Genomic DNA, 23,989 nt, shown 5'->3' on the forward strand with positions numbered 1-23,989 from the left:
ACCTGGAGCTTCGAGAGAGATTCTTTAAGGCTTGGAACTGTTACTAATAACGACCCTCTTTTCCTTACGTTATAAGCAATAAATTCCCAAGCTCTGAAACACATTTTAAAAGTAGGTCACCAGTTTTTAGGAAAAGAAACACACTTGATATGCAATAAATCTAACAATTCTACAATGTAATGACCTAAAAATAGACTAAGCTTAAAAGACTTGCTATACATATTTATCAGTTAATACTCTTTTATCTGTTAATACCGCACCAAATATCTTTCTATGAACAAAATCAAGTTCCAAATGGAAAAGAGGGAATACATGGTCTTATTATGTTATTATTTGAAACACTATTTCACTCTGAGACATGTCTGCATGCCATTTTGCATTGTCAACATCTTCACTCCGGACTAGGATTAAGCATTGGTACTTTGTCCCTTTAAACTTTTAGTTTTGAAGAATAAAATCCAATCTCCAATCCCACTGTTTCATTAAGTTTAACAAGTTGCTCTTTACATACTTACATTGCAGTTGTGACAAAATGCTTCTCATAAGATATTAGCAATGGCAGCATTTAAAGATAGCCCCCAGCATTCCTTTTCTTCTGATTTTGCAAGTCAGATCATTTCTCACAGCATGGCAATTCAGACTAAAAAGAATTTAATTTCCACTGTTCTTCAAATATCGTTTGTCTTCATAGTACCGTGCAACATTAAACCACTATCCCCAAGTTCTCAAGAATCAGATGAATTCTCACTCACGTACCTAGAAACAAATCTGGCAATTTGAAACACCCACTGTCCTTCACCCATGCATTCTGCCTCTCTGCTCAGCACTAACTGCCTGATAGCAAGGGCAGTGGGACAAGCTGTAGCTTAAACTGCTAGCAAATGTCAAACTGTTGGTTGGACTGTCTGAGACTGAGGCATCCATTCCTTTTGGCTGCCTGTGCTAAAGATACAGTAACTTCATCAAATAGCAGTTATTTACATCTTAAATGAACACAGCTAGATCAGCAAAAGTTCATCTGTGAGTGTCCTGTATCAGAAACAGGACAGTGAAAACCTTAACGATGTATCTGTTGTTATTACTTACTTATGAAGAGATCATATTAGAAATACCACTAACTGTATTATCCAAAAGTCAGAGCAACCTGTTCTCTTCCTGAAGATTAACTTGGTAAAGGTATGCTCGTATAGTAACTTCAAACCTTTTAACAGTTAGATATTATTTTAGCCGTTCAGTGCAAAGATTCAGGGAAAGGTCTGAATAAACAAAGGAAGAGCATTTAGTGGGTTTAACAACAAACAACTGCCATTACAACATAGCAGTTAAGTATAACAATTAAGTGCAGGCAGTTTAAAACAATTTCCTTATGTAATTTATGTATGCACCTTCAAAAAGCACAACCTTAAGGTTTTCCATAACTCACAAGGCTCCACGCACGCTGCCAAAGAAATAGATTACTTGTCCGGACACATAGCTTACCTGGCCTGTTCCAGTCTGTCAAGAAAATATTCAAAGACATTATTCATCACAACAACATCAGCCTTCTGAAGAAGCGAAGCCTGAGTACAGATGTCTGCATGAACCACCTGAAGGTGAAAAATTTCACAAGGCATAAATTAATTTAAGCAACAAACACAAACTTCAAGTAGACATGAAGCCTGTCAACATAATACAGCACCTGCTACCACCATTTTGAACCAGTCATAAAAAGGGATATTTCACTGACTTCGTCGTAGATAAAAATGTAAGTAAAATAACCAGAATAAGTTTTAAAACAAATCTCGTTAAGTAATTAAAATACTCAATTCATCAAGAGAAATGCTGCATCTGACTCTTGATCTAGAACGCTGTGTGCTGTAGAAAAGGAGATGATGTATGTGATGTCTGTTACTTCTCACTACCTGTTTTACCGCAAATGTTTACTGATTTCAGGAAAGGATTTAAGCCAGCCAAAGCTTTTAGGAGGATATCAAAAGGCATCTCACAGGCACAGTGGGTTACTAAAGGATCACAGTCAGAACACACTCGACAGACCCAGGTTTGACAACTGACTGCTTGTTACATATACTGGAACTAGGAATGCTGGAAAGGCAGCATGCTCTACGGCACTGGAGGACAGAAAGTGCTTTATCTTACTGAACAACTACTTCTCCAGTCAGCACAGGTGCTGATTTGAATTTCAGAGTCCTTCATCTACCAAAAAGGATATTAACACATCATGTCGTTTTCAAATAGGTGATATTATAGTCGAGGGAGAATGTGGGTGCTCATTAACACTCTGACAAGATGTGTTTGATTTCCTCTTAAACATGGAGAAATACATCACATCCTAAACCTGAGGAGAAACATAAACAGGAATATTTTTTTGAGTGAATGAGGGAGAGAATGCTAACCTGAATGTTACTTACATTCCCCCAAATTTTTTGAAAGTACATCCCTATATGCGAAGAAGGATCAGGAAATCTGAACGACTTCTTGCATTTCCTGTGTTACCTGTTACTAGATTGTGCTGTGAAGAGATTAACCGGATAGATCAAATATTCCTTGTTTTGTCAATTTCTTCCAACACTGGACAGATGTAAAAGAGAAATCATGATTCTGGCAGGAAAGCTTGAATCTTTGTGTAGAAGATAAGACACTTTTTATCTGCTGAGAAACATATTTTGCCCACTTAACAATACACCGATACTTGCAGAGCACACAAAGCATGCTGTTCCTATTGACAGTGGAAACAGATACTACCCATGCAACGTGCAGGAGTTCAAGTGGGGAAAAAGGCAATGAGTGGCTGCAGTTTGTAACTCCAGAATGCACTACAGCAAGTTTAGCCAAATATTTCAATATTAGTTATAACAGAAACAAAACTCTACGGCTTGTAAAAATTAGATATCACAGCATTTCGTCTTTGGGAACTATATTCCATGGGTTCTCTGTGAGCGCTCCCGCTCAGTAAAACAAACAGCTTGATTTCATTAAACACATTACCATGCTGAGTTGTCCACCTCTGCTTGTAGTGAGAGGAAAGAAAGCAACCGCGTTCTTGGACCTCACCCAGAATCGACAGGTTAGTGTTTGAAGGCTCCACCTCACTGAGGAATAGGGACAGTTGAGTTGAAAGAATGATGACTGGTCAAACTACTATTTTCACTTCTAGTGTGTGGACATCTAAACTATTTATCTATTAGTTCGGAAATTTAGAGCTTTTTTAGGACAATTAAAATTGGTGATAATTTATCTTAAGACACTGCAATGTACTGTAGCAGCACGGGAGCTGAGTAATGAACAGATCAAACATCCAGGTAGACACACAGCTCAGGTTGGTATCCCCACTGGCAATCCTAAATAAGGTAGGCTCTGCTTGTCAGCTAAAGTCTTCTGCATAAAGTCACTGCTAGCTGTAGATATAATGACACACTATAAACTGAGGTGGCAGAGATCTGGATTTAGGCTTGATGCTGCTGCCCCGGTGCACAGACAGCAGCCTCCTGCAGAAGGGCAGGACAGACAGCTAGGGGAAAATATGCCACACTTAGATCTGCCAGATCTCATTTATCCGAACTCTGACATATTCCACAATTTTTAGTGCACCTAAACTGTAAGTGATATTCAGATCACTGTTTCCAAGGCTAAGGAGATGTTTTACTTTATTCCCTTCTTCTCAAGAGACTAAAATAACAGCAGCACTGAATTTCTGTACAAAAAACAGGCAGTAATCCTTTACTACAAACACAAATGACTGATGGACCATTCTAACAGGGATTTGTAAAATGGCAACTCGAGGGAAGAAAAGGTCATCTATAAGCAGCACGAGAAGTCATGGTTAGCACTAAGTTTTCTTCATGCCCTTCGAATGGCATTCCTAACATTTTAAGCCTCAATTCAAAAAAAAAAAAAGTGAACTCCGGGAAATTTTGCACATGTATTGATGTTTCTTTGACTTTTTAACACTGAAACCTTAACTTAAAAGTAGACTGCAGTTATAGAGTAGGTGTCTGGGATGAACTGACCTAAGGAGCCCATTCTCCCCAGAAACATACTCATTCCCTTTGCGGCATCATTCCCTCTGTTGGGACAGCACAAATGTGTGTGGTTGCATCAAGAGCCAGACCCAGATCCTGCTCCAGCTGAAACACCGCTTTCCTGCTGGCTTCTTTTTCAGCGGGAACAGTTCCCTGATCTGTTTGGCTATGTGCTCACACAAAGAATTGTGCTGGCACGACAGAAGGGGCAGCAACTGATGAAAATAGCCCTGCTGTCAGGAGGAATGCACACCCTTGATGAATATAGGCAATTTCTGAACCGAGGTCTCAAGTTTCTCAAGATCTCAAGTTCAACCGCTTTATTCTCCTCCCAGCAGCTAAGCATTTGCCCAAATGGCAAACAATACGGAGCAATTTTTATGTACTTTAACAAACCAAATGTTGACCGAAGGAACACAAGATTCACTTATAAAAATTTAGCCATTAAAGCTGTCATTTCACCTGTTGTCCTTCAGGAACAATATTCTAACAGAAATTCAGAATACCTGAAAATCAATGGTTATTTAAGAAGGGTCTCTTCAAATTTTTCAATTCTGAGTCACAGATTATTAACAGCAACTGGATTATGACTATTTTCCAAGCCAGCGCGTATCTCTGGAGAGGATTAATGTGGGAGTGAAAAAAAAAATCAAAGAATGAAATGTTCAAAACAATGTGCTAACAGGAGTCACATGACTAAACATCTAATGAGATTCAAATAGCAAAGTCCTCAGGCAATACTTTGAAAATGTATTATCTTCTTATCTTTACTCTGAAATGAATATTTCAGTAGAATTACAAGGTGTGAAGGAACAAAAAAGTCTTATAGTAAAGAACATACAGGGCTGCAAAGCATGTATATACATCTCCAGCTCCACTGAATTAACTTGATAGAGCTCTTGTCTGCACTTTCAGTCTCATCACAATGAGGTGTTGCACATATGAACCCAAAATATGCAAAAAACAAGTTTATGGAAAAAACTGGCAGCCACTGGGATTAAACTGGGCAACCCAGTGACGCTGCTTAATTGGTGTTGGATATTTTAATATTTATTATTTCTTTCCAGTTTTTAATTGGTTAGTTTAACTCTCAAAAAATTACTGCACCCAACAGTTTGTGTGACTCCATTCAAAAGCAGAGGCACGCAACACAGGATTAAAGCCAGCACTTCACTGAACGTATTCTTCTCACCAACTTTTACTAATATTAAAACTAATGGTATACCCCAAAAGGAAAAATAAAACAAAACAAAACAGTTTTCTCACTAAAATAGTTGCAGTTATTCCCATAATGTGAGTAGGGAAATGGTTCCCATAATATCAGATTGTTTGAAACCCATCTCGTTTTTTGAAGGTGGTATGCACTGATGTTCCAAGAAGATAGACACCAATAGCCTGAAGTCCTGTAGGTGCTTGCAAATCCTATGAAAATCTTTCTGTTAGTATTAACAAAACAGAGATGCTGTTATTCAAGAGAGATGTCATTTGTTTTTGTTATTCGAGATACCAACTTTGTATACAGCCGATTGCACAGAAGTTAGTGGCAAACCTGTCGCTGATTTCCCTGGGAGAAGAAGCTAGGATGCATCTGTTTTGCGTGAGCCACTAGGTAGGTCCATTCAGGAAAAGGCTAAGCGGTTCAACACATTACCACATTTTGATCATTTCTGTCTTTCTCTGCTTTGAGAATTTTCTTTTTTTCAACAAAAAGCCTTCATTTAAGACCAAAACAGGCAAAGGCAGAGACTTCTTTCAGAACACTGATTTACCAGTCACTCCAATCAACAGGATACCTACTGCATAGCTGGTTAAAAATACACACTGAACCATATATTTAGTTACCTTTATTCTGTCAATGAACTGGTATTTTGTAATTGTCATTTCTTGCAACTGGCAAAAGTCTGCATTCATTTCTACTCCATACAGTTGGGATGCAGAGCTATAAAGATAACCCTACATTAGGAAAAGGACATTTAGTAACTGTGATGGCTTTAAAGTGACTTCAAACATTTCAACTGAAACGGAAAAATAAAACAAAAGATTAAGAAAGCATTTAAAACAGGAAGTTGAGAAATGTCTTACAGTGGATGCTACATGTTTTTCAGAGCTAGCCCCTGTTTTGGCAATTATCACTGATTTCTGACAAACTGTAATAAGAGATCCAAGCTCACATATCAAATAATGAAAAGAAAGGAGGGGAGAGAGGAAGAGAGGGAGAGAGAGAGGGAGGGAGGGAGGGGAAAGAGAGAGGGAGGGGAGAGTGAGAGGGGGGAGAGTGAGAGGGGGGAGAGCGAGGGGGGGGAGAGCGAGGGGGGGGAGAGCGAGGGGGGGTGGGGGGGAGGGGGGGGAAGAGGGGGGAGAGGGGGGGAAGAGGGGGGCAGAGGGGGGGAGAGGGGGGGAGAGGGGGGAAGGGGGGGGAGAGGGGGGGAGAGAATAAAAAGAAAAAAGAAAAAACAAAGAAAAAAGAAAAGAAAGAAAAAAAGAGAAAAAAAGAAAAAAAAGAAAAAAAAGGAGAGCTGCAACTTCACTTCAGTTGCAAAACATGTAAATTGGCCAAAGAAGGAAAAAAACACTATAAACTGAATTACAAAAATACTGTGAAAGGCAAAGAAATTCACTCTTTAAACACTCTCTGTACATTTTTGTTTCTTGTAGGAATGGAAGAGGAAAATAGCAAGAGCAAAGAAAGATTCAGGACTATACACACACTGGAAGTGAGTGAAAATGGATAACAAAGTACCCATAATATAAAGCGATATTTTGGGACAGAATCTTTGTCAGCCCCTCCAAGTATTGTATTACTACTATTTTCAGGTGCATCATATAGGTATGTAGGGGGAAAAAAAGATAAATTATTCCTCAGTAATAAACCCAAAATGCTTAAATAGTTCTGTTTTGGACTGAGATTATAGAAATTTGTTGGAAATTAAAAAAAAAAAAAGTAAAAGTACTTGAGCCTATGGGGCTAACAGGAATGTTGCCTTAGTTTTAATTACCGTTCTGTCTCTAGTGAACACCAAAACTACATTTTGCTAATAACGGGAAAGGCAAACTAACAACGTTAAATGTATAGAATGTCAGAGATATCTCTATGTTGCAATCTAATTATTAAAGTTTTCTGAATGCATTCAACTCTGAGGGTAGAAAAGCAACCTGTGAAGATAAAGTCACCACTTCTCCAATACAAGCCAAGAATATGATGAAAAGGAGAACTCTTTTTTTTAAAACTTCGTTGCTACTTTATCTTGAGATGATCTTCTACTATAACAATACAAGCATTTAAGTACTTCAAAACAAATATAATGGCTAGCAACAGTGTTATCATGTAAGGACCTGATGCTGCAAATGCTTACAAATGGGAGTAACCTTCCTCATTTGAGTAATCCCCAAATTAGATTATTCAGATGAGTAAAATCACAGGCTCAAGCGTTTCCAAGACTGAGCCCTAAACAGTCATTGACTTTCATACGAAAGTTGTAATGTGCGTTTTGCATTGCTGTTGGCCATATGTTGCACCAGCCATGCCAAAAGCAATCAAAACTGCACTCAAGTTTCTCAATGAAGTATTTTATGTGCATTTTAAAGCCCAGAGCAGGACAATATGTTTTAGGAGACAAATTCATATCATCTCTTCCTTTGTATAATTTAACAGTTTGTCAGCTTCATAAAGGAATTTAACAAAACTGATCTACACACAGACATGGTCACGACGTACAGGACAAGCTTACTTACGAAGGAGATATACAGCAATAATTAGCAAAAGAGCAGCATGTGTGACAGCAATACGCTACTCTGTCGGATAACAGACTTTTCTTTTCCATAAGCAAGATCATTTGTAGTTCCTTTCGTGGGGAACAGAACAAGAACTGAAATCACTAGTAAATAGCAGCTTAAACTGTTCAATCAGGCTAGAGATGCCTCTCAGAATGACCTGTTCAAGATGGAGTAACGAGAGTAGGCAGTCAGAGAAGAGGGAAAATGTATGTCACAGTAATAAAACATGAATTCCTGAGCTGGAAGTTACCGCAAATAGCACTGCACCAAGCCTCGAGCCAACGTCAACCACTACCTTTCCTGTCAGGTCAGGCAGTACATGTTGATAAAGAAACTTCAGTTCCATGAGGGAAAAGGAATGCGAAATAAACTCTGGGAAATAAGAACAAAACAAAGGTTTTGGGTGGGCAGTACTAACTAATGCGTTGACTAATCAATGAAATATAAATCTGAAGAGTTATCCTCACTGAAAACCTGTCTGGTTTCCTGACTAAACTAGCGTTGGGGACCTTGGAAAACCAGGGTTTGCAGATCTGAGGCAGCCTGCCAAGACGACTGTCCTGAGACTGGGTATTCATTCCCTTACACGGAGAATTGAAATCCTTCATGAAACTGAATTACCTTTGTCTGTACAGTGACATATATTAAAAAACAGAAGATACAGTAACTTAGAATCATTTAAGTAAACATAGAAATACAGTACCTAAAGCTCAACACAATTCATGCAAACCTTTTCACGGGTTTAATGAATGGGTTTAACACATCAATGGCTTAAATTTCAACTCCAAGATTGTAAAGAACTGAACGTTCTTAAAATAAACTATTCCTTCTTCAATGCCTGTGCTATACTGGTGACAGCACTGATCTGTGCCACACCATACCCAAGCTTTAAGAGACATGGTATTTCCTACTGCTTTTCAATGTGCAAGAGGAGACTGAGGCTACTGCATGGATTGCTATGGTATTGTCTTCCTTTTGCATCTTCCTCTTTAGCGGTAGACAGCCCTGACTCTTCCCTGCCCAGTTTTTGTGAGCAATTAGTGTCACTCATACACTGCAAATTATTTTGGCTTATGTGTGTAGGAGTCTCCCTCCGTTGGTTATGGGAAATAATTCTAGTCTGTGTGCTGTACCAGTCTGAACAAAGTCCTCCATCAGCTGGATGTTCTGTCGTCCAGTTCAGTTATCGGACACACCAATTTAGCTCAACAGAATTTGTTTCTTATGTTTCCAAATGAGCACTTACCTAAAGATGCAGTCTTGTATGAGCCACACTCTGTGCAGTAGTTCCTACTCATTTTCCCTTCCTCACACAATGAATCAACAAAATCATCATCGTAAAGGAATGCATCTACATGAATCATGGGCAGCGGATGCTGGTGTATCTGAGAAAAGGAACAAAACCTAAGAAAGGCATAACAAAGTCCCCTGATTTTACTTATACTATTACGCAGATAATCTGCCCACCATCTTACCTTTCCCAAAATCCCCGAGATCCATGTTTTTCCCTCATCAAAAATTACACACCAGAACTCTGGGAACTGTGTGGCAGTTCCTCATTAGCAGCCTTTCTAACTCCAATATTATTTGTATGGTTTATTTATTTTAGATATATTTAAATTCAATGTATTTTACAGTTCTGCAAAAAGCAGGGCTGGTCTGATCAAATCAAAGTTGGCATTAGCTATTCTCAGGACAACTTAAGAAACCACCCAAACAAGTTTTCTATAGATTAACTATACTGATTAAGAATTAATGGAGTTAAATCACAGAATTCCTGCATGTAAACTGGATCATCAAATTCCACTGGAATTACCAGTAAGTGAAAGTTAACAAAGGAAAGAAAGCTGGAGGTTTGGATAGCTACGTAGGAGAGCTGCTGTGAATTCTGTCTCCTTAGAGCTGGCTTTGGTATAGAAGAGGCAATACAGAGCTTTGGTACACGAGAACAGAAGCTTTTTCTTTCCAACTTTCATGAGCAGAAGGTACTTAAATTTAGGAGAAAGGGTAATTTTGCTTTTCAACTTCAACTGTCTAAAGATTGTCATCTTCATGTTTTATGCCTCAATCTAGAAACACCCCTGATTAATGCATGTATCATTTTCAATCAAAAGAATACCACTTGGGATGTTTGCCTTCTCATCATTTCAAGGGGCATAATCTTCATCCTCCCACTCCTCTTTCCTCCCTCTCCCAGGATTGTTGCATGTGGCCAATCCTCTGTTACATTTATGAGCCACATACCACTTTTCTGGGAAATGTGTTAATTTTCCACCTATACTGGCAGCTTAAGTATAAAAGGTGCCCTCCTCCTCCCACAGGACTCGCAACCCACCTCTTTCTGAGCCATTAGAATCTGAAAAGAAATGGAAATCATTTCTGTGCTGCCCACAGTATGGCAACAGCAAAACACTGGCCTTGTACTTCTATTTTTATTAAGGGGGCTGTTAGATTCTGTCAAGGAGTTAGCGCTAAAGAATCACTGTGACAAGTGTCATACCACACAGAATGAAAGCTATGCTATATAACTTACAATATAAGTATTAAGAAGTATGAAGCAACTTGCCTGCGGTCACACAACAATGCAGCAATAGATCTGGCAGCCACACTGAGATTTCCTGTATCTCATTCCAGCGCTCATTCTCTATTATTATCTACTAGTAAAACTGAAATAACTGAAAATCAGCAGACTCCGCAAATAAATGATGTGGTTCAGCAAAAGGAGACCATAAGAATTAGCTTACTTTCTGAATAGCGAGATGTTCCGAATTAAACATTGCCTCAATGGGTAAGTGATTCCGCAAATCTTCAGCGATATTTTTGAGCACGACATCATTGTTATTCACCACAAGCTCATCAAAGTCATCTATAAATCAAAACAAACAAAAAGCTCTGAACAATCATATGTGGATCATGTGGACTAAGTGATGACCAGTACAATATACTTGCAATACATAAACAGTACCAGATGGATAGGGATTTTATCTGAAATGCATTTTTCAGCCTTTGTTATTTTTTCCAGCCAATGACAGATTTAGATTTTAATGACTTTGCCACTTAAAATAAATACAGCACTTTTTTGAATCTCAAATTATTTTCATATTTATAAACTTATAACTCACATATGATGGCCTGGGCTGCCACAAAAGTGATACTGTTTCAGCTTAAGATATAAAAACATCAAAGATGTTTTTGAACTATTGGAGAAATTACAAAACTTGCAGTTGCCTGAATGCACGTAGTTTCGTTTTTTTTTTTTGTAAAAGTCTCTTTTTATACATACCATCTTTCTAATAAAGTGGTTGCAAAACATCAGGGATAACGCACAGTTCAACAGTTCAACTTACAATACTTCTTACCTGACTGAAACTATCAAACTGTTTCAAATGTGAAAGAAAATAGGAATGGATGTAAAGCAGTATGTTTTTGCAAAGCCATACTGTAAATTCTTGCTGTTTTTCCAAGATTACCTGCATTACCTTAACACCCTTTTTTTTTTTTTTTTTGATTTAGACATCTAGAAAGCAGACCTGGAAGGAAACTTGGGAGGTCACCAATCCTTTCTTCTTCCAAGGCAGAATCAATTCTAAGTGTCACTACTTCTCCAAGCTATTCTTCAAAAAGATCGTTAATGACAGAGACTCTACAATCTCCCTTGGCAATCTATTCCAGTGCTTAACTTACTATCAGAAAGCAGCATTTGACTTGATAAATGATCTAAATTTCCTTTGCCACAATTTAAACCCAGTACTCCCTGTCCTACTCCCAATGGAAATAGCAAACTTTGTTCCTCTCCTGTATATAGTAATTTTTTTACTACTTTGAAGACTTACCATGTGTCCCCTCAGTCTTCTCTTCTCTAGACTAAACAAGACCCATTTATTCAGCCCTTTCTTGCTTTTTTGCTAGAACTCTCTTCTCATCAGTCCTCTCTAGGTCTTATGGAGTCTCTCATCCTTTCTGACCTGCAGCATTCAGAACTATCACTCCAGGTAAAGGTTTCTTTGCACTAAATAGACTTTTCACATCTTGCAGACAATATCCTGCTTACACATCCCAGTTTCATGTTAGCCTTCCTCCCATAGCATGATGTTCCTAATCAATATTTGGCTTGAGATCTGCTTTACGCCACTGTGTTCCTTTCCCGTAACACCTTCCTCATAACCAAGGAGGTTAGGAGATGAGATTCCTCTTTTGTATGGACATCTCAGCACTCTCAACAAAGGCGCATCGCAGGTCAAAACTACACACACACACAAAAGAAACAAAAACCACACAAAAAGCAACCACAAACCTAACGCTGAAAAATGCCTTAACCCCACCTATCGATTCTTGTCTAAAAACAGATATATTTGTCCTCTCTTCCTCATCTCCCTTCTAGTTTGTTTCTTGTTATATTTTGACTGCCACCATGTTGGGCAGAGAGTGCTTTTTAAATACACGTATATCACTTACCAAAAGAAGATGTGATGTCTTTTTTAGGTGTTTGAACAATAAGTTAATATCTGTTAGCTCTGCTCTCCCAAGTGGGACAAGCTTGATGGCAAGCAGGTTGAAAATAAATCTGTAAGACATGCCAGAGTTTTACCTGTGCTAGTACACTCAATCTTTCTATCACTTGTGGAGCACAAGCAATGCTAGGAAGAGTGAGAACTTTTTAGTATAGACACAGAGACCAGTTAAACTATAACTTTAAATATGACATGCTTCTGAAGTGCTTTTTGCTTAAGCACTTCAGTGAGCACAACATGATTAAAGAAACCATCACTCACTAGTGCAAGACACATTCCTCTTACAGGGTGCAAATGTAAATGGTTCTTCTGGCAAGTCCCAAGACTGACACCAAGAGATAATCTGAATCCTCCACGTTAAGCTGCATAAAGCTTATACTTGGCCTTTAAATCAGCTGGATTCCCTTAACGTGTATTCAGTTTATTATGTATTAAATGTATTGCAGAAATGCCCGAAAGCCCCGACTGGCACCGTAAACCGACTGTCAGTTATTACATTACTGGAGGGTAATTTGCTGTTCCAAAGAGCTCATGGTTAAGTTCTCTCGAACCGCAGCTCCCAAAGAGGTGCAAGCTTTGCATTGGGATGGAGGAGGTAGCTGCAATAGCAACAGCATAAACAAAATAACAGCTCCAGCTTCTCGGCCTTTAAATTTGAAACCTCTAAGGAGCACCCATGTCCTGTTAACCTCACAGTCCATCCAACTACTTGCAGACTACTTATGGATGTCCCAGGAGAAGTGAAGTTGACGACTTTTCTGATTAGCTCAGGGAAGGTGGACAAACTGTTGCTCAAGCCCAATGACACTAGGTTGAAGGAAACCTCAATAAATAATGGGAGGATCAGACCAGAAGGAAAATGACAGAGCTTTAGAGTGCAAAGGAGGCAAATCCTGCTGAGGTGGATAACATCTGAGGGAACAAGAGGGGAAAAAATAGTGATATGGACAGAACAATGGAGTAGAAAGATGATATTAGCAGCTGTACAGACTGGTGCCTGTGGGCAGTAAGCCTCTACATCTGGCACATGCTTTAAAACAATACTATTACTATGCAAGAGAGCTCATCCAGCTGTTATACTGCCTGTTAAGAGTATCAAATTCATACGCAGAGTTTAATGAAATGCAGGAAGCGTTCATAGACCACCAGGCCAGCCACAGCACGTTGCAAATGCAGAACTTCAGCTCCCTTTCTCCCAAAGTTGCTAACAGGATCTGTTCCCTCACTGCTTTAGTGACCTTTTCTGGCCAACAGCAGTGGTGGTGAATGGCTCTACAGGCTACTAAATATCACAACTGTACACTAGAGAAATGAATACTTTCAGAGATGGAGGACAGGTAGGACATCCAGCTTCCTCAAATCCAGAATATCCTTTTCCCTCCTTGAAAGGGATACTTGTCACAAGACTGTTAGGCGAGCTACCCTTCTGAAACAACAAAGTATGATAACACAGAAAAATCTTTGCAGATACTCTGTACAAAACGAGTCATAACAAAAATCATCTTAAAACACATATAAGCAGTTGAAATGAAAAACTGCTGAAAGATAGATACCAAAAAGTGACCAATGAAGTACTCCTTCCAAGCATCATATTCTAAAGCATAAGCACGTATGATGAAAAAGAAAGAGGCTTGAACATACGACTACTGAGATCACAAAATGGCAGCTTTAGCAGAAGCTGCATGTGGAACATTTGCATGTTTAGGCAATGACTAAACTCAGATTCTGAGAGTTACCTCACTCTTGTCAAAGCAAGAAATAGCAACAGCTACCACAATAACTCATTTACTTTTGCAGTATGTAAATATTTATAGATTGCCATCAAGTATAGAACACAGGTGCCAAATATGAAAATTTATATATTTCTTCCTCAGACTGGTACAGTTTTATCAACTCCATCCTTGTGTTTAACAAATTGTTCTCTCATAAGAATCTCAGTATCACCTTACTATGGATCTTCAAAGAGGAAATAAAAAAGAATACTATTTTTGACATCAATTTAGTGCCTGTTATATCTATGAAATAGAGTATGTAAGCCAAAGTCTGTGTTCATAGGACACACAACTAACCAGGAAAGAACTGCACAGTTCATGAAATACTGCAGGATGAATCATAACCATTTGTTTGTGGAGGACGTTCAAGTGCATTAGTGTTTGTATTTTACTTCAAAAACCGGTTCCACTGGATCTACTCAACGTGCATTTATAAAATTTAATTAACACACTGCAAAAAGCCTAATTAACGCCCTGGTGCAGCTCAGCCTTTCTACAGCAAATGTAACACGTGCTAAGAAAATGTCACAAAGCCTCACACTGGACAGAAAGCAAGGCTACACCAACATCTAAACATCCTGGCACCACGAAATACTTGACTGAAGAGAAGCAACGTCTGATTTCCAATTGATAACAGAAGACTACATGTCACATGGAAAGAAGAGGATTTAGAAAGGTAACCATAACAGCAAGGACCATATGGTTTTCTAGATATGAATTCAGACTCACAGAATTAAAAAGCAAGTATTAGTATCCATGCTACTTAATACGAAGCTAATTGAATCGCTCACTGTATTTTAATGATACTGAACAAACAGCTAAAGGAGGAAGTCCCAAATCTCTAAAACATTACTATCTTCTTTTTGGCTAAACACATTTAGAATCAATCTATGGCCTCGGTATACCAAGTTCTTCAGGCACTCTACGTTCTCTACCCCTAAGGATATTTAGCTACCGGTAGAAAGTGACCAGCTGTCCTGGTACATTTTCCAATAGATATCATAGCATATTTTATTAGTTCTTTAACTCTTTTACACTCAGAAATTGAAAGAAGCTCCAAAGTTGAAAATGAAACCAGTTAAGTCGCATACCAATTGTGTAACCATCAGTTTTCCCCACCATTATTATTTAAGTTTCAATGACTAGCAGTGTAAATGCAGCTGTTCTTGAGACTTCCCTCCTGCAGCAGTACCATTTGTCTCAACTGAAAAGAAAAATAATTAATGCCTCTTCCCAAAATCGGTGATTCATCAGGTTACAGGTAACATTCCATTTTAGTTTATCAAACAACACAGGGTAGTGAAAAAGATCTTGGCTATGGCATCATTTTTACAAAGAAATACATTCCAGTTAACATGGCTCTGCAGCAGTTCTGATCTCTTCTGAAATAATATTCTACCTGGATAAAACACTTATACTACATCACTTTTTTCACAGAACAAAACTGACACCTGTACTTGTCACACCACAGAAACCATGCTTTCATTCTTTTGAAGAGACTCACTCTACTTTAGGTCCACATGTATGACAACAGTACTGAAAGGAAATATTAAACATCACTTCCTGTTAAAGAGTCAGTTTCTTCTTTTTTATACTATTCCATATTCTTGTGCTGTGAAAATCACCACCTGATTTTACCTCGCAAGGTCTGGAAAAACAATAATGTCTAGGCCATAAAGTACATAATAGAAAAAGCTAGATAAAATTAGTCTGTTCCTAAGAGTATCATGAGAGTTTCTTTTCTATATGCAAAAACACAGTACTACAGCAGCACTACGGTCTGTTTCAGTCAGTTCTGTCAGATCCCCTTCCCTCACTGCCTGCTAAGAGCCTGCCTGAGCTTAGAGCGCTGATTGCCCTCAACTTCCAAGTCACAAGACTAAATCCTTTGTCAACCTCTTAAAAAGCTGGTTTGCTCCCAGTATAAGTCAATGCACAAGAAAAAAAAATCATACGTTGTTTATCCTTAGATTTGTGATGGCTTACTTTCCAATGATTGATTTGAATTATAGATCACTGTATGAACAACTGGCCGTTCAGACCAGGGAATCACTTTAGAAATATTTAAATACAAAGCTAAGCTTTCAGTGAAATGTACAGAATGGAAAAAGCTTATAAGATTTTATTTCACTATGTTACATGACTGGGGAAAAAAAAAAAAAAGCTAGTATTAGAACAGCCAATTTTAGCCCTGCTGAAAAAGTAATTTTGTATCTCAGACCCTGTGGCAGACAAGAACAATAATAAAGGGGCTTTTTATCCCCTTATCTGTGCTTCACTGACATGAGTCCAGAGATAGGTTTTTTGCAATCTGCATTAATAGCTCTAAATACCATAAAAACGTTCAGTAGTTGCCAGTAAGTATAGTAGCTCAGTGACTTCAATATCAAATCTGAACTGAAGACTCTTGGAAGTTACAAAAGTTTTCCTCCAATTCCTTTCTGTATCCGTATTAACGTACAGATATGGCCTGTTAAATTCTGCTTTAATTGCTTACCTTCTCCAGCATCCACTCTTACCAAATGTAACATCTCTTGCTACTGAAAATTCTACGAGTGGAGGAGTTGGGCCGGGGAGGTAAGAGGAGCAGGCAGGGATATGTGCATGCACCCATTTATGTAGAAGCTATATATCAAATGCTGAGACCCAACTGAGTGGAATCTTCAGGGGGGTTTCCCCAAGTGGTTTGAATTAGCTCTTGGGCTTCACCCAAGTTTTCTTAGCCAGAACTTCTGGAGCATGGTTACTGCAGAAGGATATTAAGGCATTAATCATCCTATTATAAAAAAGTTAAGACACTAAAGGTTCCTGTTACTCTTTCCAACTCTTATTGTTTCATTTTCTTTGAGATCTAAAACTAACTCAAAAGAAAAGCTGGAATGCAAGTCACCGTGAAATGACGTACATTTCACTGCAGTGTGTGGGAAGAGCTGGCTGATTGCGAAACAGCAAAGCAGCGTTGCTAAGCAGCTGCCTTAAAACTGTAATGTCTTCTTCCATCATACGTAAAGATTTGGAATTTCTAAAATTCGCAAAAAAAAGTATGACTGGTTATTTCATTCCGTTCTCAAAGAAGAAAAAGAATAGCATCTTGCATAAACTTACATTCCCATAAATGCCAAGGAAGATTACTCATAGAACTTGCTAGAGTGAGAACCTGCTCAATGTTCTCCTAGTTCCACGTTGTACAAAAGAGTCTTTACTTTACTTAAGACACCTTGCTTTACTAAAAAGTCATCTAGCTCTTCCATGGAAAGATTTTTGGGTAATATTCCATGCATTCAGCATGTGAGTCAGAAAACATCAATTAAGCAAACAAAATAAATAAATAAAACTGGCTTTGTGACAACACAAATCCCAAAGGGCAACCACTTATGCAGGCTTTACTCTAAGGCCTACATCAGCTGCATGCACACTTTACTTAGGAGAGAGGGGGAAGAGAAGAAGAAAGCCTGACTACAGCTAACCCTGGACTGATGCCCAGTACTCCTCAGCTAGGAGTAAAACTATAAGCTCAGCATCTTGACAGAAACAGGAATAGGACAGCAGTGGGCGCTGGGGTGGGCAAGGGGAAACCCACACGCCACAGAAAAACAACATGTCTGCGAGGATGCCATTTTGTTTCCGTTTATCCTATCCTTGTTTACTTGCACCATTTTCTCATTCAGAACACTATTCCCCTGCCCCGACAATTGTGTTCTTTTCATCAGAGGTTTTTTTCTTTCCTCTATCTATATCAAAGACCGAGCTTTTAATTCTCTGTGTGGTACAGAGATCAGGTAACTTTTCAGCATGTCCTATAAAACTGTTTCTTGTTGCACAGAGAAACCCCAAATTCCCTTGCTGTATTCACGATACAGTAGCAGAAACCTCCGTTCCCACTCCTTACCATCCTCTCTGCAACCAGTATTACTTACTACTGCAGTATCCAGATGTTACACTGAAAGGACAGTATAGTTACTCAAATACAACAATTTCAGGGAAAAGGAAAACAAAGTAAAAGCTACTGTCAGTATGCAATCACGGAAGCAGCTCAGAGAAGGAATACAAAGAGAGGTATCATCACGAGTGTTGTGCTGGGGACATCACCCAGAACATTTACAACTCTGGGGAAATTCCAAAAAGAGTAAAGGAATGCAACCTGCTCGATAAACACCTCAGCTTCCTTACTGTTCAGTGCTGCAGGAAAATAAAAACCACTAAGAGAGAGGTTTTTCTCTAGTCCTATGCTAACTTGGTGTGAAGAAGAAAACTGGAGACATACCAGAGGGACAGAGCCATTCAGAAAAAGCAAAGAGTGGAAAAATATAAACAGGTTAGGCATATGCTAAGGAGCAGACTAATGACCTAATGAATCAATGAAAAATATCTTAATTGGACGGTAATGAGAAATTGTTACAGTTCCGCACAAAATTTTCTAATCTCCTCTACCATATAACTACCTGCACATGTACATGAACAGATTGGGGGGCAGGGACTGCAGCAGCTAAAGGAAGGCTAAAACTGCGCAAATGTGAGTACTTTTGCTTAGACATCACAATCAACAGGTTCAGAAACTACTAACTTCTACAGGCAGTAGCACGAGACCAGATTTTTTTAGGCTCTGAATTTCTCCACAAACCTGGCACTCTGGGAAATAAAGTTTGCCGAACGTACAGGAACAAATAAGGTTGCCTACTACTTTTTACTGCTTCAGCACTTGGCAAGATACAATTACAAACTTTAAAGAAGTGCAGATGCCCAAAGAGCAACTTTATTTCTCAGAAAATAAATAGCATCCAAACAGGACATTCAAGAAGAATTTTTTTTTCTGAAAAAGAGAGAGAAATGTAGTATAAATTATCAGAGCAGAAGTCTCTTTAATAAAGCTAACAAAACATAAGGGATAATGACTTATAAGAATCCTAAAATAAAAAAAAGACCTGGATCTGGCTTATCAAGAAGAAGAGCACAGGGATGAAATTATATATATTACTTTAACTGCTTGATTCTGGTTGCCCTGTGTATCCAGTCTATTCTGTCCTCTACTCTGCAGCATATGAGCTAAAAAGCTATTGAATGGCAAATACAAAAGATATGTTAGCTTTAAGATGATGTACATATAGCGAAGCAATAGCAATCAGCACTGATACAGGCATAAGACAAAACTAGACCGGCACAGATTGCCCAATATACCAAGTACCAAGTAATTCAAAATTTGGAACCTGAACTATACAGTAGTTTGTGTCTTAACTCTAAAGAGTAAATATGAAGAAAGAATATATAGCTCCTTTCATTAAAGGACTGGGCATGGATTTGTATCATTAACATTCAGAGTAAAAAAAAAAACATTTGCAAGATCATAATCTGATACAGGCTAGGGACTGTGTCATACTCGTCTTTCACAGAAGCTGTTTAGCTATGAGAACTTTTGGAAGCACAAAAAGAAAAATTAAAAAATTACTGATTGAAAAAGAACTTCTGGAAGTCTACATAAACTATGCCACTGGCTAAAAATTACTATGGTAGATAAAAGGTAAAGCACGATGATAGGATCAAAGTGGATAAAAGAGTAAACACTCTTTTCCTTACTGAAACAGATTAGCATTTTCAAGCTTTACTAGTAAATTCCCATGTGCTTTACAGTATCTGTTAATGAGTCAAAGAACGGTAAGCTGTGAGACAGCTTACATATACCTATGACAAACTAATACGCTAGCCTAGAAGGAACTGTAACAGTTTACATAAATGAACAAGCAATACGATTGCATATGAAATTCAATGACATCTGTAAATTAGAGCATATTGGAAGGAAGAAAAATATTTCTAACAAGGTTTTTTACAGTAACCTATGCATCATTTAGCAAGCAGAGCATGCTACTGCATCCAGACAAGGACTCATAAAGGAAGGGATGAAATACCGTTTTGAGCACTTCACTCTGCCATTATGTGTATACATACATGTATATACATATATATATGTAGATACACATATATGTATATACAAACACACAGAGATAATAAAAATATTTAGTTACAGCAATTAACACTAACTAAACCCATTAAAGTTCAGCTTTCGAGTCTTTAAGGAGTCCTATCCCATCCTCTGTGAAGGCTGTCTCATCGATGCTCTGAAACATCTGACAACGTCTGTCCTCCTAAGAGAGAGGACAGATTGGAGTGAGAGCTATGCAGCCATCCTAGGATAATTAATTCTGTATCCGGAACTGGTTCTTTTCTTGTAAAGCCAGCAGAGGGAGCAACTTGATCATAAAAGGATCTTAGTTCTGACTCTCTCCCTTTTGGTGGCTGGGGGAGCAAATAACCTAATCTAAGTACAAGCCACATGGAAAGTGACTTTGCAGGTCTCTGTACCCGGACAGCTACAAGTGCAGTAAGAGGCACGCTTTCAGTCCCAGCCCTTCAGAGGTGAATAGATGCCGCTTCCGTGTGTCACAGCTGGCCTTTGTGTCCCCATATATTTGCTTATGAAGAGGTTTCCACAGTGTTTTACACTAAAGCTGAGGTGCTGCTTACACCAGGTTTTTTGATTGCTAGTATGAGCACTGCTGGAACAAAAGAATTGAATAAGAACAATCCTGGTACATCAGAGCATGAGTTGGGGACATAACACATTGTATTATAACTTTTTCCAAGCACAGCATCATCACCAGGCAGTGGATTTACTATCCTAACAGGCAATGTTTAATAAACAGGACGCATACTCATAGGCTGCCTAAAACGCTGGATCAAAGCATTTAGGGGCTTTCAAGACCTCCATTTGCAATGGCAAAAATTAAGTAAAACCACAGACTGAGCAGCATTTTAGTCACTTTATTCAGCATGGCACTGTGTGCCCACAGCTTTAGTGCACAGTGTATATTTGTATTTTCTGTGTCATCTTTTTATTTGCTCAGCTGCTAAATTTAACAGCTTGTGCACTGACCCACATTTCCTTCCTTCAGCTGTGCTAAGATGGTCGATTGCAGCATGTTGATGAAATTATACTGAGGCACAAACAAGAAAATAGACAGAAAGCTATGTGAACTTAAAATGACATTAAATGTGGAAAGAAGTGCTTGCAAATTAGCTCAAACCACTATTTTCCAGCTCCTGAAAGGCTGCTGTGAACATGTGTGAAACTGAACAAGAAAACACTAATGCATAAAAATCTTTAGATATGCCAGGTGCAGAGTGCCTCCATATGATCTCTGGCATTTCATGCTGAAAATTTTAAGAGGTTATGGCCCCACTGTCTGTCCTGCTCTTCTGCTGTAAGTTACTGCCTCTGTAGCACTGCCGGCAGAACAAGCAGGAGTCTGCACCTCAACCACTATACTCATAACCCAAAGCATCCAGTCATGCTACCCTCACTTTCAGTTCAAACAGATATGACAGCCTGCTAACTACGGCAGCTGAGAAACACATGCCTGCTTCCGCTGACACTGCTACAGGCGCAATAACTTCTGGCTGGAGCTGGAGAAGACAGGTAGCATAATGAAGCTCTTTACTTGCCCCAGCAAACTGACAGTTCATCTGGGGAAAGGTCCGCTCACAACTCCAAATCGACCACACGCTCAGGGTGACGAAAAACAGCACTGGTGAAGCATGAACGTCCGGGCGGCACCCAGCTGGCTGCCTGGATACAACCTGACTTCAAGTAAGACCCCGAAGTGACCCTCCTCCCTCCCCCGGCTACGTAACCACCGGGGCCGGGCCGGGCCCCGCCGCCGAGGACACCCCGGCTCGGCCAGGACCTCACCGGGCCCCGCGGGGCCCCGCGCCCCCCCCCCCCCCGCCCCTGAGGAGCCGCGCGCCACCGGCCCGCAGCGGGCGCGTCCCCTCAGGCGCGGAGGCGGCTGCCGCCCGGCACCGCCCCGCCGGCCAAGCCCTTCCCTGGGCACAAAGCGCGGAAGGCCGGAGCGGGGCGCTGTCGCGGCTGCCTCTCACCGCACGCCCGTTAAACGGCCGCGGATTCGGAGCCCACGAGGCAGCGGCGCCGGCCAGCACCCGGCTGCCGCCTCGTCTCGGCGGCGGGGACACCCCAGCTCCGCCGCCGCTGAGCGCCAGCACCGCCCCGGGGCGGGGGCAGCCCGGCCGCGGCTCGTCCCGCCGCAGCGCGGCTCAGGCCCGCTCCGCCCGCCGGCGCTCCCCGCACTGATCGGGGCCCGCTCCAGGGGCCCCGCCGGGCCGCAGGTTGCTGGGGCAGGGGGCGCCCCCGCGGAGCACAGGGCCGGCCGCGCCGCGCTTACTCGTGGTGCGCATCCAATGCAGCAGGCGCGGCAGGTCCGCGGCCCGCGTGCCCCTCACGGCGGCCAGCACCGCGCTCCGCGCCGCCGCCAGCTCCATCGCGCCGCGCCGCCCCGCCGCGGGGGGGCGCACCCGCCCGCTCCGCCGGGGCCGCCGCGCATGCGCGCGGAGGCCGCACGCTCGGGCCGGGGGGGCTCGCGTCGCACAGAGCCCCGCCCCGCCCAAACGCATGCGCAGAGGGGTTCCGCGACCTGGCGTCTCGGTGGAGACCTTGTGCGCATGCTTAGAAGTTAAGCGTCCTTCCCCCCCCACCCCGCGCGCTATCCTTTAAAAGTCTTCTTTCTACGCATGCCCAGGCTGTGGGCACGCTTGTTTGCCCGATCTGCCTGTGCGTGGGCCGTGCCGCGCAGAGCTCCACCTCTGCCTTCGAGTGCGCATGCTCCTGGGGAAGCCCCGCCTTGCTGGGCTGGCGCTGCCCCCGTTAAGGTGGCCCGTGGCTTGTCCCGGCGGTCCGCGGGGCCCCGCAGGGCGCGCGGTCCCTGGGAGACGCCCTTAACGGGGAGGCTCGCGGGTGCCCTGGAAGCGGAAGCGCGGCGGGGCCGTGGGGGTTAGGGTGAGTGGTGACGTCTCGCTGGCCGGCGGGGAGCGGGCCGCGGCGGCCGTTGGTGCCGCGCAGGTGCCGGGGGCGGCGGAGCGTGGCGCGGCCCTCGCCGCGGCGGGCTGGGGGGCCGCGCGCAGGCCCGGCGCTGCGCTCCCGGTGAGTGGCCGCCTCGCCGAGCCACCCGCGTGAAGCGGGAGCTCTCCCGGCGGCGGCTTCCCGGGGCCGGGCCCGGCGGCGCTGCGGCGGGGAGGGGGCCGCCGTCCTGCCGGGCCCTCCTGGCACCGGGGAGCAGGCGGCGGGCTCTGCGCTGCGGCCGCTGGCGCCGGGGCGGGGGCCTCCGTCTGCCTCGGGCTGCCGGTAGCCGCGGAGGCGCTGCCAGGCTGCCGCGCCGGCCCCGCGGGAGCGGAGCCCTGCGGCCCCGAGAGAGGCCCGCGTTGCGAGGATGGGTAGCCTCTCCGTGGTGCGGCTTTTACGCAGAAGAGAGGTAGTCTGGGGGCTCAGCGCTGAGGTGCCCAGGCAGCTTCTTGCAGAAGGCAGCTCAGGCTGCGTAGAGCTCGTTGCCTTGCTCAGCGCCAGGCCTGCGTGACACAGGCAGGCTTATTTACTGTGGTAAATGCCAGATCTAAAATTGTCCAGTGCGTTTGTGTAGTGCTCCGTTTTGATGCTAAAAAGCTCTTCCAAATCTGCAGACGCTCTGGGGGTAGCGTATACGCATTGTGTAGCGCAGTGTGTGCTGATGCCCTTCTGGCCATCTCCCAGCTCAGGCTGGCCTCTTGCTAGGACAGTTTCTGTATTTCTTTATCTGTACTATGGCTGACAGCCTAAAAGGACTGTATGTGAAAAAAATTATACTAATTTAAGTACTTGGCATCCCGTAGCAATTTTGATGCTTTATAAATCCTTAATATGCTAGCAAAAGCAATTTGTATTACAGTGCCTAAACTAACTTATGTCTCTTAGTGTAGTGTTTGCACTATCCTTAGCAGTAACAAGTTAAATTATTTTCTGGAGTTTTGCAGTGAAAATATTTGTCTACTAGGAAGTAATCTAATTTTCTGTATTTGGAGATCTGTAGGATGGTGG

At 41.8% G+C, this 23,989-nt stretch overlaps 2 protein-coding genes across 6 annotated transcripts in view; one reads left to right on the forward strand and one right to left on the reverse strand.

Moving 5' to 3' along the window:
• The window catches only part of LOC138067498 (uncharacterized), a 38,239-nt gene extending 15,797 nt beyond the window's left edge, over positions 1-22,442 (reverse strand). Inside the window, exons 1-7 of the mRNA XM_068946450.1 lie at positions 22,308-22,442; positions 10,538-10,659; positions 9,040-9,178; positions 8,044-8,165; positions 5,862-5,972; positions 1,480-1,586; positions 3-93 (exon numbers count right to left, since the gene is read on the reverse strand). Of these exons, the coding sequence (XP_068802551.1) occupies positions 3-93; positions 1,480-1,586; positions 5,862-5,972; positions 8,044-8,165; positions 9,040-9,178; positions 10,538-10,659; positions 22,308-22,404 (789 nt within the window). The 5' untranslated portion in view covers positions 22,405-22,442. The remainder of the gene's footprint in view (positions 1-2; positions 94-1,479; positions 1,587-5,861; positions 5,973-8,043; positions 8,166-9,039; positions 9,179-10,537; positions 10,660-22,307) is intronic.
• Positions 21,577-23,989, forward strand: part of SRP54 (signal recognition particle 54) — a 36,030-nt gene continuing 33,617 nt past the window's right edge. Inside the window, exon 1 of one of the 5 annotated variants that reach the window (XM_068946445.1) lies at positions 21,577-21,715. The gene's annotated coding sequence lies outside the window, so the exon portion shown is untranslated. Of the gene's footprint in view, positions 21,716-22,534; positions 23,063-23,989 lie in introns of those variants that run through there. The other 4 variants (XM_068946442.1, XM_068946443.1, XM_068946444.1 and 1 more) reach the window with 4 other exon arrangements.

Source organism: Struthio camelus, chromosome 5, assembly GCF_040807025.1.
Source record: "Struthio camelus isolate bStrCam1 chromosome 5, bStrCam1.hap1, whole genome shotgun sequence".
Classification (NCBI taxonomy): domain Eukaryota; kingdom Metazoa; phylum Chordata; class Aves; order Struthioniformes; family Struthionidae; genus Struthio; species Struthio camelus.